Source organism: Melanotaenia boesemani, chromosome 3 (genome assembly GCF_017639745.1).
Source record: "Melanotaenia boesemani isolate fMelBoe1 chromosome 3, fMelBoe1.pri, whole genome shotgun sequence".
In the NCBI taxonomy this organism is placed as follows: Eukaryota; Metazoa; Chordata; class Actinopteri; order Atheriniformes; family Melanotaeniidae; genus Melanotaenia; species Melanotaenia boesemani.
Window position 1 is genome coordinate 25,604,228 of NC_055684.1, and position 13,119 is coordinate 25,617,346.

General features: G+C 38.5%; 2 protein-coding genes across 9 annotated transcripts in view; one reads left to right on the top strand and one right to left on the bottom strand.

The window, feature by feature from the left end:
• LOC121636530 lies at window positions 1-10,560 on the bottom strand. 5 transcript variants are annotated; one of them, XM_041980072.1, is made up of 5 exons: window positions 7,512-7,647; window positions 7,084-7,125; window positions 5,833-5,990; window positions 5,130-5,279; window positions 1-1,098 (listed from the first exon to the last, which is right to left on the bottom strand). In XM_041980072.1, exons 3-5 carry the CDS (start codon window positions 5,840-5,842, stop codon window positions 5-7), a joined length of 1,254 nt encoding a protein of 417 aa, XP_041836006.1. In that variant the 5' UTR covers window positions 5,843-5,990; window positions 7,084-7,125; window positions 7,512-7,647; the 3' UTR covers window positions 1-4. The 5 variants fall into 5 exon arrangements, with proteins under 5 accessions (XP_041836006.1, XP_041836008.1, XP_041836009.1 ...); XM_041980074.1 differs by having other exon boundaries at window positions 7,518-7,577; XM_041980075.1 differs by lacking the exons at window positions 7,084-7,125; window positions 7,512-7,647 and adding an exon at window positions 10,545-10,560.
• The window catches only part of znf362a (zinc finger protein 362a), a 25,795-nt gene continuing 20,382 nt past the window's right edge, over window positions 7,707-13,119 (top strand). For 3 of the 4 annotated variants that reach the window (XR_006009743.1, XM_041980068.1, XM_041980070.1), the window contains exons 1-2: window positions 8,087-8,264; window positions 11,455-11,518. Coding sequence is in view for 3 of the 4 variants with exons in the window: in XM_041980068.1 (XP_041836002.1) it covers window positions 11,456-11,518 (63 nt within the window). In the remaining variant the exon portion in view is untranslated. Of the gene's footprint in view, window positions 7,775-8,086; window positions 8,265-11,454; window positions 11,519-13,119 lie in introns of those variants that run through there. The other variant, XM_041980069.1, reaches the window with a different exon arrangement.

The window sequence follows — 13,119 nt, forward strand, 5'->3', positions numbered from 1 at the left end:
TTTTTCAAACTTGTGCTACACTGTGTGAGGTTGATGAGTCTCTAGTGTTTGCTGTAGATGAAAGTAAAGATGTAATGCACCATTCTAGCAGGACGTCTATAGTCCTGATCAAAAGAATATTCACACTAAGATTGAAAGGTAGCATCAAAATGGAAAGCACGCCCACTAACCCTATCATTACATTCACCTCCAGGCTTGGAAAACCCCACCATTGCTGCTCACACTGGCTGTGTGGTGAGTCCACGTGCTTCTCGGTTATAAATGTCAGAGATATACCTCTATGTGAGCTCTCATGCTCCTGTCTTTCCCTTTTTCCAGAAAAACAATCAGGGGAGATGACATCTCCATGGTGACACGTTGACATCTGCACGCTGTTCCAGGAACATGCTGTGTTACCAGTGCAGCTGCTGTCTGTTTTCTCTGGATCAACACACAGTTTTGGCTCTACCACTGACATACCAGGATGCAGAGGCTTGAAAGGTGCTAACAACACTGAAATGAAGTCCTGCCACCAGTAATCACCATCTTTCTCTCCATGTGTGCTCTCTGCCTGTGCAGGGGTCTGGTGTTGTCTCTGCAGGCCTGGGCTGATGGTCAGCAGCAGTAGGAGGAGGAAGAGGAAAGCCATGCTCCAGAAGGGATTCATTGCACTGGGCATGGATGCAAGCAGGTTGGGCAGACATCTGACAAGTGAGTCGGTTGTGTACAAACAGTCCGCAGCCCACTTTTCCTCCACTTTCCAACGCCATCTGACATTCAGGGCGACAACGATCCACACCGACAAGCAACAGAGGAAGCCGCCAACTTGATGCAAGCTCATGTCATTATCCAAGCCGTCGATGTCCTCCTCCTCTTCGACTTTTTCCTCCCCAACATGACACTGCTGTGCACCAGTTTGACTCACCGCCCTGTGACTGACAACAGTGTGAGGCCACAACAGTCTGATCAGATTCTCCGCAGCAATCAGAAATGTACTCAAGAGCAGCACGGCCCCATAGGTGTGGCTGAGGAAGAGCAGGAAGCGCAGAGCAATGACGTCACCTGTTGGGCTCACTTCAGTCAGCCAAGACTCAAAGATGCAAAGCAAACTTAGAAAAACTGGAAACACAAAACAGAATGGGTGGGTTAGATAGCACAGACCAACAGAGACTAGAGCAGACATTTCAGAGTGGCTTTGCTCATCACAAAACAAAAGATAAAGCGAAAGGTCTCTTCTGTAAAGTTAGTTAAAGTCACCGTAACTGTCAGGGATTACTGAGTGTAAATGGAGTGGACTGGCTAGAGCTAAGTGGTGTCTAGATAAGAAGTTTTGATAAGATGAACAATTGTAACTCTGACCAAACACTTTTCAGTCTGACAGCATATGAGACAACAGTGCATGACACATTCAGTGTGCCAGACTATAATTAAGAAGAACTTTCAAAACATTACAATGTATGTGTACATCCTTATTTTCCTTGATCCAAATTTAGCTCAAATCGCCCACCTTCCATACAGCTCACAAATATTACCAATACTTTCTTTTAACAGGTCAATTTTTAAAAAAAAGCACCCTAAAATTCTTGTAGTGCAGCTCAACTAGCTTCCATACATGACTGACTACATTCCTAGTAGAAAGTAGAAAGTCAGCATTATTTGTATGTGAAAGGTGGAGTGATTGCATTCTTTCTTTGTCCTGCAACTTCAGTTAGCTTCACTGTTAGCTACATTTTCCACAGTGTGTAATCTGCGTTGTATTTAGACATTTGTGTATTACATAGTACATGTTAAATATGTATTACTGTGGGTGTTGGCAGACTGCAGGCTTGACATTAAAGAATGCTGGATTAGTGTGCGCTTAAGTCAAAACACCTGCTTTCACTGGAGGACACCATCGCTTGGGAGGTGACCAGAGGCGAGTACACCTCAAGTTCAGACGGTGGTTGAATATGTAAGTAATAAGTAAGTGTTTTCTTCTTCTTCTTCTTCTTTTTGTCCCTAATAGGAGGTCCTCATAATATCAAAAGCATCAAATAATACAGTCCACTCACACGTCAAACATGATTGTCCACTGGAATTACCAATAAAAAACCACTGAGGAAATAAAACTACTAAAATGAAAATTAAAAAAGGAAACAATACAACAATGAACCCTTGAGTAATTAAAAATGCTCAACGTACGCTCCAAATACACTATATAAGCAGCACAGTACCATTAAGCTTGGTAGTTCCTTGTAAAGGAGGGAGAAAACTTACTTAATAAAATGTTTTGTGTATGTTGTGCACTAACTGATATGTGTCCTATGTGCATAAATATACAGCTAACAGGTAGGCAAGAATTAAGCCTCACCAGCTGCAGGTGCCTTACAGGCTGCAGCTGCACACATCCTAGATTTTTGGGACAGTTCCCCACGCTTGTATGGACCAATTCCACCTAATGTCTAGATTTTACCTGGATAACATTCCCTTGTCTGATTGTTCAAATTTTCTCTGCAAGGAAGAGCATTTTTACATTTTTCTCCATCCATTTATTTATTTATTTATGTAAAGTTGTCCCAGTTTCACTCTGCATCTGCAAGTATGGTGGCCGCATCCCACAATGCACCGCAAGATGATGTACTTTTCTAAGCTCTATTACCTCCGCCATAGCGATGTTATGTTTTTGGCAGCATCCGTTTGTCTGTCTGTCTGTTAGCAACATAACTAAAAAAGTAGGGAATAGACGGGTTTTGAATAAATGTTCAGAAAATCTTAGAAATTGATTAAAGTAATTATATCTTGGGGGTGATCTGGATCCAGAGGGGGTTATTTTGACACCGCGCAGAGGAAGCATCACAATCAATTTTTCCCCTAAAGTTCCTTTTACTGTTGAACAGGTTTATACTTTGTCTTTCGATTTAAAAACTAAACAGTCTGATGTTGTTTGATCGGATTTACATGATGGCATGTCATAGCGGCAACCAGTGTTGCTCTGTTCTGATGCCACACATAGACTTGTGTGCATGCACACAGTTGAGCACACTTCCGCCAGCGGATAGAGTGGCATGTCTGAAAACCAGCTGAAAATCAGACAATTTTTTAACTCACCCAGGGAGGTGAAGATGGAAACACTCACTCAAGAGAGAAACGGGTGAAGTATTTGTCCTCCGATGTTACACAGAGAACTTCGTATCCATCGCGGGCACACGCACAGCTGAACAAGCAGAATCTACCATGACCGTCATTGTAGTCAGTCATTTCTAAGTCGTGTTATTCGACCTAAAATAGATCCAAAATTATTTATAGGTTTTAACTTCAAGCATATTTAGTAACTCCATTGAATGAAAAGGTCTTTATCAAGACATTTGCAAAGATTAACTGTTTGTGCCGCGTTTATATCTATATTATATATCTATATTTTTTGTTTGTTTGTTTTTTTCACTGCCTTTCACTCATTTCTGGAAAATTGGTCTGTAATAAAATTTTGAAATGCAACGTGACTTCACAGCTGAGTCTAGCTTTCATGTGATGTTTAAATAAGGCTATTTTGCCATTATTGTGTCATATTTCCACTGTGATGCTGTAATGGGTGGGTAACATGTTACAGCTGCTGAGTTCATGAATACCTGATACAGCAGAGCTGATTATGAGGTTGAGGTTTACTCCCTGTTCATTAGACTTGTACCTAAGTTACACATATGAAACTAAAGTTTATGTTCAAGACAGACTAATTGTTATTTGTTGATGGCTGGATGTGAGTCAATGTCTCCCGCCCCCTCAAGGCTGTGAACCTTGGGGAAACACTGATAAACGTCGCTTTTACAGAAACCAATTTTTCCCCCTTTAAATTATTTTAATAATTCATAAGTAGACAAAGCTTTAATAAATAAATTATTAATTTGTGGGATTACTTTGGGCTTGTAGCTATTTCAAATAGAAAATGTCAGATAGGCTACTAACTTATCAGCTAAATTTCTTCTAGTTGCAGCTCGAGATGAATACTGTCTTGGCATCATGTCAAGGGTGTCTACTTCTATCTTGGTCCTCTTGTAGTAAGAGTAGCTGATCATTTCTCCTCCATCTGAGTCGTCCTCATTCATTTGTTGGAGCATAGTCAAATCTTATTCTGCATTCAGTCTTCTGCTTTTGTTATTATTTTTTTATGTTTTGGCAGCATTAGTTTGTCTGTTAGCAACATAACTGGAAAACACTTATGGATACGTTTTGATTAAATTTTCAGGAAATGTCAGAAATGGAATAAAGGACTAATTGATTAGATTTTAGGGGTGACCGTCTGGATCCAGCAATTTTTTAAGGATTCTTTACTATTGGGTGATAAGAATAATTTTGCCATTGCAGCTTCTAACTCCTCAGATATGCCCCAAATCACTGTCAAAAATAAATAAAGAAATAATTACAAAATGAGATAGGTAGATGTCTTAATCTGACATTGTTTTACCCAGATCATGTTGATATTCTGGATCTGATGGCTTCTAAATATAGAGGGTACTGGATGGGCTTTTGGAGGTTTTTCTCAGGTGAGTGACTCTATGTCTTGGCAGAGATCGTTGCTCTCTGAGTGCTTCTAGTTTGTACATGTGGAGCCATACCTTTTAGATCATATTCAACAACAAATGCTGCCAAAGTTCAGACAATAAATACATTCCATAAGGTTTTACAGCATCACTGTTGTTCCTATCGAACATTTACTTTACATTTGCAGGGTGTTACAACTACTCATGAGGAAAAGGGTTAGCATGAAGCTTTGTGTAAGGTGTATTAAAAGAGCTGCTTAGTGGCTGTTTGAAAGCACCAAGCCTGCTACATTGCTGACTGTGACCAGCACCCTGGTTGGGTGTGGTCAGAGATATAGTCTGTTGCACCTGTAACCACAACTGTGAGTGATGCCACAAGGTGCTGGAGTAAATCTGCACATCACAGCAGCAGAGAATGAGCTGAAACCATCACAGGTCAGAAATAGATTCTCTTGGAGAGCTGTGTTGTATTAAAATATGAAGGTACACGTTGCAAGTATTACAAGTAAAATTGTAAATCGCAATCTGTGTTGGTCTATTACAGTTATGGTAGTACTACAAAGCAATGAATGAACAACCTTTAAAATATATACTAGCTATGAGGTCAGCATTAAATACACCTGGTCATGTCCTCACCTGTGACCTGGAAGTCAGTGAAGATCAGGAGGCAGCAGCAGCAGAAGCTGACCGAGCTATAGGACGCCGTCAGTGAGGGCAGGAAGAGAAGGCTGCAAGCCAGTTTACATACACACAACGCCACTGCTCCTTCTAACACGCCATCCATAGCTGCAACACAACAAAAAATACAGGCCAGCATTTATAAAGCAGGTTTTTATCTTTGCCTCAGGGTGAAGAAGCTCAGGAATGCTAAGCACTCTGCTGAGAGTAAAGCCACAAAAATAGTAAAGATTTCTGCATTTATTTGCGTGTTTTACACAATCATTTCCATGTCAGTGAAACTTTCTGCCTCTTAGTACTGGATCAATATTTCTTTGTGTACACTGGAAATGAACCTTAGACCAGGCTTGAAAAATTCAAAAGTTTAGTAACAGTACCTGTGTGCCTGTGTTAACATGCATAACATTTATTTGCAAACTACACCAGCAATGAATAAGGAAATGCCTGGAAACTTTAGTTATGCAAACAAGTGCATGTTTTGTAGACCTGTCTGCACAGACCTGACCACAAACATGTCCACCTGACACTGTTTAATCAGACTGGTTCAAACTGGAAAAACCTTTCCCTCATCTTTAAAATAATTTGAATTAAATCTATCAGAAAAAAATCATCTAGATATAAAATAAAAAATATGAATTCAGTGAAGTTTATCCATTCTTACCTGTACTCATATGAGCCTGCTGAGAAGCATGCCAATATGTGCTTCAAATGCTTCATCCGCTTTTTTTTTACCTCCCCTTTTGCTCCACCCTCAAAGGGATAATGAGCCTCCCTCCTCTTCGTCGCCTCCCCCTGACTTCTGTGTTCGCTGCACCTGGCCTGTGGAGGTGAGAGAATATGTGCGTCTGGGAGGGTGTGGTAGTGTTTGTGCAGGCAAGAAAACCAGTCCAACGACTCACTGACTTAAACATGAGACGCAAAGCATTGGTCTTTAAATGTGTGTAACAGTACAAACATGTTTCATAAAAGTGTAGAAATGTTTAAAATTAATTTAATTAAGTTAAATAATTGGTTAAATTAAATGAAGAAAGCAACATTTTTATTGTACGTTTATTAAACCTCCAAATTAAATAAAAAAAACAATAAAACATGCAAAAATATCATTTCAGCTGAGATGTAGCTTTTTGCAGTCTGTAGATGTTTCTCTTGTCATCAGAACTCACTTCATTAAGCTGCAGCTTGCATTTTCTTATCATGTTCCAAAGCTGAGATCAGCTTGTGTTTTACATGGAAATCTAAATACTGTATAAACATAAATTTGTGTACTTATCAACAACAACACTTAAAACACTGACATGTATCAGATGGTTGTGAGTTACACAATGCTCTTCTAGAAAAAGCTGCATCATGTTATATAAATGCTACTCTGGTACTTGTCCCCTACCTAACATTCTGCAGGCCAGTAACACCCATTTATCAACAGCAGCATGTCCTGAATAGTCTTTGTCCATCCTAACAGGTCAGAACATTTTCGGAGAAAAAACCTACATATAATACTATAATGTTATGGCTGGTCAGCGTGCGTGTGTGTTTAAATTCAATTATAGCCATCTATCTGTGTGTATGCTATCACCAGTTAAAGTAAAGATGATTACATTGGAAATTATGGATAATAAAGAGCCTGATTAACTTCAGTTGGTGGTTCAACACAGACCTGTAATAAATCCATAAATCTTTGTTTTCAATTAAAAAGCTTACAGTTAAATAATTACTTAAATAAATAAATAAAAATCTAATAAGTAACAATTTTTCATTTTTTTAAGAAACGTTAATAAGCTGCCCATTTGAAGTGTGCATACATATTACCAAACAGAATTGTACAACATTAGAACATGAAACGCAATGTTTTTGTTGCAGTTACAACATCACTTGTGTTAAACATCAAGCAAATATTTCAAGATATGATGCCAACCTCAGCTGTGCTGACACTTTTGCATCTGTGCATGCTTGCTAGCTGTAAAACATGCAAAGAAGCAGAACTTCCTTTAGGTTGCATGCAGTCCTCATTAATACACGTTTGTTCTATTTCAAGTCAAATTGTCATTGCTGTGTTAATATTGATATTGTAATCACTTTCAATTAATTGTGCAGCCCATTGCAATTATATAATAACATTCATTGCAAAGTAATAAGTGCTGTGCTACTGATAATTTGTTTATACAGTTTAAGTACTAACTTTACTTGCAGTTTTACCAAAATGCTTGCCGTGATTTAAATGTAGTTGTAAACCACAGTATCTAAGGCTCCAATCCAATCAACACCTTTCTAAAAACATTTAATCTTGAAACATAAACTGCTAATTTAGTGTGCAATGAAATTATTTCAAAGAAAAGACTTTACCAGCACCATGTGTGGTTGTTAATTGCTCATTTTTCTCCTGTTAATAGTATCTCCTCGTGCTTTTAGCTCTATTGGAGCAACGTCCCCACCAGCTGAGGCTCCATGGTTCTGCGCTGTGGCAGCAGTGCCATCTCCTGCTGAGCTAAGCACAGAGCATATTAGCAGCTTGTCATGCGGCTGGGGCTGAGAGGATTACACTTCATATTTACTGCACCGATGTGATCTGAGATAGACACTCAGCTTTTGCACAGTCCATGAAAAAGGTTACACCTGCATCACCTTTCCCTCCCACGCACTAAAATCCCGGTGCGTCTGTCGCAGCAATGAACATAAAAATTGATTAGGCTATTTTATATGTTTTTTTTTTGTTTGTTTGTTTGTTTTGTTTTGTTTTTCAGAGTATGGCACTCAATTATCCTATTTTAGGGTATATAATATTAAAACACCACCATCGGGGAAGCTTTGTTAGCGTTCCGTGCTTGCAGGCAGGTTTAAGTCCAAATGTACAAATCAGCATCTGCAGGGAAATAGTTAGCGTTCATGTTTGAAAGCAGAAAAATGGGTTAAAATCAAATGAAGCACAGTGTTTTTTCTTTGTCTTTTCTTTTTTTTAAACTTTACACTGAAACAATTCCTCGCCTGCAGCACCCAGAAGTGAACAGCAGGCGACCCGGAAGGTTTGAAGTCCGACTGGAAGCGAGCAGAAAGAGGAGCCTGAACCGTTATTAAATATTTCGTCGCTCCCTGGCGCAGGTATGTTGGCCTCTCTCCGTGCAGATTTTCTTTCTTTTTTTTTACCCCCCGTTTCAGATACTCACAGCTGCTCTGCCGCTTCGTCAAGGTTTTAATGTGAGCCGTGCAAAAGTTGGATTTTTTTAAAAGGCATCTACAGCCGATGGATGATGTGCTACGGAATTATTTCTGTTAAAACCATTCACATCGCGTCATAATCATCATCATCGGCTGTCGGATTTATGGCTCAGCAGCTACACAACACTCAGCAAAGGCATGCTGATTGTTGTAGGAAGTGTCGGGTTTTTTTTTTTCCTCCCCTCCCCAAGCCGGGCTATTCAAACCTGCAAATCAAAGTAAACAATCATTCGGACGCTTAATGCAAATATGCCGCATGCTGTCGCATCGCAAAGGCGTCTAATGACATCCAGAGAGTTATCTGCTTACAATATTCGGATCTGCAGAATATGGCGTCCATTGCTTATAAAAAATAAGACGGGGCTGCCATTTTTGTTTTCCTTTTGTCTGAATTTTTTAATAAACTGTCTGAGAATGTGGGAGAGGCGGCGGACAGATCGAGACGCTGCGCAGGATTGCTCCTCTTTAAGAGAAATGCTCGCTTTTAAAGCAGCTAAAATTATAACAGCATATTCCGTTTATCTTTAGTTAAAAGGGTGGAAAGAGTCATCTCTGTGCGTACGAAAACGTAAAAGTTACTACCCCTAACTTTTGTTTCTGAGATGCGTTCCCATTTTTTTAAGCGTCAAGGAGCAAGGATGCTCTTTGAAGCTGAAAATGGAGGTTTAACATTTGTTTTTTGGCTGTAAAGGACTCACAACAGTGTTTTATCTCCTGGATCTAACAGGCTTATTGTAGCACCCAACATTTAAGCGGAAATCATTATTCTATTAATTTAATAATAATTACTGCGCTATACTTGATTTAAATTAATAGCTGTCGGTTTGGGTTCTTTTCTTCGCAATGAACACTGATTGTAGGCCTATAATAAGACTTTTGTCTTTTCCATTAGGCATAAGTAATATGTCAGTATTTTTTCACTTATAAACATTTAAAATAACCAGCACTAGATACAAATAAGCATCTATGGGGCAGTTTATTTCCTCTAGTCTGGAGGTTGGTCAGGTTGTGTGATCAGTCACACATGTTTTTCATAACCCAAAAGTAATCTCATGTCTTATTGTTGATAATGATTATGTCAGTGGTAATCTCACACATACAAGGGGTCAACCCACATAAATAAACCATAAAACGTTTAGAAATGTTCCAAATGAACAAAACTTTCAAAGATACACAGAAAATCATCAAACTCCACAACTACAATCCACTTGCCTTAATAAAATAAAGCTGTTTTTAAATAATTATCCATCCAAATGACGTCTTCAGAAATAATTGGGGTTTTCTGCTTTGAAAAATGACTCATTAACTGTTGTAAATGTGATTAGTCACAATGGAAAACCAGTTATAGAGGGCTGCATATTAGAAAAGACACATTTGTTTCTGTTTAATTTCTCTTTTAACTATTGAAAAAAAATTTTAGAAAGAGATAAAAACCTTTTTGAAATGCAGTTTGAAGTGTTGACTGATTGATAGTTAATGTAGTGGTTAAACTAAGTATACCTGGTGTACCGTTATAGTTAGTTTTAAAAATGTATTGGTTATCATAGATGTCTCAATAACACGCAACAATATTCCCAGATGTCCCGCTATCATTAATGACAATTTGATGCTGGTGTTTTTGTCACATAAACTGAAATAAACACCATTCAGGCAGCAGTTGCAGTAACTGTAGAAGTAACTCTACAATTTAAAAAAATGAACCCTGACTGGAAAACCTCTGCAGTCTGAAGAGAAACACCAAAGACAGCAAAACACACAAACTGTTAAGTTTTATACAGAATCTCACTGTGAAAACATGTCAGTTCAGAAAGTGGCACAAAGATGTGCAACAGCAGTTAAACTCCCCTGAGACAGAAACCTGGAGGAAGAGAAACCAAACCCCACTGGCATCATTAGAAAAATATTTTGTGAGGTTCATTGTACACTCATACCTCTAGACGTATTGGTTTTGTTTCTCTTGGCTAGCGGATGTGGACTGTGTTATGCCTCTGCTAAGCCAAACAGACTTTGGAATGGTGCAGTGTGCCAAAGCATGCAAAGCAAAATGTTTTAAAAAGAACTTCCTGCAGGGTTGAAAAGAGAAGTTATAGAAAGAAAGGCCCTCAGATTACAACTAGAATTGTATGTATTTCACTCTGCCTTAAAAATAGGAACATTTCTTACCATCTGGTCAGTTAAGAAGAAGCTGGATCAAGCATCCTGTTTTCCTTATGTAGTAATTGTCACAAATAAATGTAGTATGTTGGTTTAGGTTTGGACTCAAGTCTGTGGGGAAAATGCACAATTTTCTCATTGGGGCCCCTTTTTGTGAAGGAGGAGACACGGAGCGACAGATTAGTATCTGAGCCACATCACCCTCTGTTTTCTCAGATAACTGTTTCAGTAAGTTCCTCATCTAATGTTAGAGCCTATCTCCAAGGCAGCATGCCCATCATTCACATTTTTGATAGAGAATCGAAGAAACTAAACATAATTTACAAAATCATTCTCCTTCTAATAAAAAAAAAACTAAAAAAAAAAAATCCTGTTGACTTCACTCACCATGGCGGGTTTTGAAACATCCTTCCTTCTGTCAGTGATGAAGTTTGTAGCTTGAGGATAGTGCTAGAAAGCAAGGTTGGGTGAAATCGAAGACCCCAGAACAGAATGTCTGTGAAAATGCCCTATCACAAGACTGATTATCACATCAAACAGTCAGCTGCTGTCTGGGTGGAGAGCGGTTTTTAACCACGGTATTCAACACTAACAACAGATCCATACATAAATATACTGGTCACAATGTTGAGGAATATCTTACAATATGACTGCTATCCTTCCTTAAATAAATAAGATCAGACAGAAAACATAAAGCAAAGCGAATCATAAAAATTAAAAAGAAGAAGAACATACTATGTAACCATAAAGTATTAGTAAAAGTTCCTTCATTTAACAGGTTGCAAGCTTAAAAAGTTGAAAATTACTTTCATACAAGATTAACTTTAAACATGCGCTTGTACAGGTCCTGATCAGAATTTCACCACCGACCGAGAAGCTGCCGTCATCCTGTTTATGACCGCATTTGTATTTGTTTCAGGATGGCTGAACCCCGCTTTAACAATCCTTACTTTTGGCCTCCACCTCCTGCCATGCCCAGCCAGGTGAGCGACTGGTATTCACACTTGTTTCTGCACACATTCACACAGTGATGTAGAAGGATTTTGACCTTGAGTATTCTTGAAATGACATGCTTTTAATAATAATTATTATTATTCAAAACCCAAAGGAGTTTTTTGACAGTTTTTTTTTGACAATTTTGACAGTTTCAAAAATAAATAAATACATAAAGAGCTAATACTCGTTGCTTTTTGCTCTCCTTATATAAGTATGTAATCATGATGTAGGAATCAATATGCTGACTCAAGTATGTCCAACTCCATTGTGACAGATGGTGCTTGTGCCCTCTTTGTTTTGAATGTATTGGACTTTTCTGGTTGAGCTGTTGCAGCACAGGCTCAAACAGCTGGCAAACATTTACAGTTGTGAGTGGTGAACTGGACAGCTTGACTCCACATCTCTGTAAGAGACATTTACAAATGACACGCACATCATCAGGTGGGGTTATTCTGTCCCCTGCTTCCTCTGGTATTTTCAGGTCAAAGCATAGGATTGGAAATGTGAAGCATTAACAGAGCACCTGACCAGACTGAATTCAACTAAATGTCAACATGCAGGAGTAAACAGACATTCTGCATTATCTGATGCCGTCATAATACCCGACATGGGTATGGTGGTATCTGTAGTTTTGGGTTGCAAAGTTAGATTGCACACTCAAAAAAATGTACTGATCTCCCAAATATGGGAGCATATCACACCCTTGTGGTGGACTTAGCCAACACAGCAGTGGTGCTTACCTTGCTAACAAGGACTTTTTGCATGTTTGCACATAAAGTTTCAGTTACAGGTCAACTATACTGAGGAACGATGGTGTGGATAGGGAAGTGCATTATTCATTATCTCACAATAGTTTGATGTTGTCTTAGCAAGGCCTTCTCCAAAATAGACATATGAATGGCAGCGGATATTTTTCTTATAACATTAATCTTTCAGTGTTGAGTTTTCACAGCTGTGAAAATTACCAATACAAAAATCAAAGTAGTGCCAAGAATCTCATCTGGATCTTTGCAAGAAAGTGGTGTATTGCATATAGAGGGTTTGCCGTTTTGAGGTGCAGTCGGAATTTATATTAAGATTTAATACTTAAATTATACCAAAATGCACCTTAAACTTTTGTATAATGTTTATGATCACTGACCCAATAAACTAAAAGTATCATTTGTATAATATATTTTCTATAAGTTAAAATATATCCTCTATGAAGCTTCAGAGTCATATGTTTGTCTTTTCCATATAATATCAGGCCCCAGATGAAGTTGAAGCTGTGGAGTGAAAAAAATGTGCTGAATGTAATGTGATTATGTAAGCAGAGCAGAAAATCACAACACAAATAGCTCAAGGCATTTAGTATCTGTTTATTTGGGAGAGACATTTCAAATACACTCAAAACAAAAGAAAAGTTGCACCAGATATTTATGGACTGTTCCATTGTGTAACTGCAGTAATGCCATTAAAGGTACAGAGAAAATGTCCAGAAACCCTCTGAGGTTCCAAGGTGAACTGATTAGGTCTTTGGTAGATGTGATGTAAAATATTTACAAAGGCTGCAAGAAAAACCTTAGAACAAGTCAATCTCAGGACAATA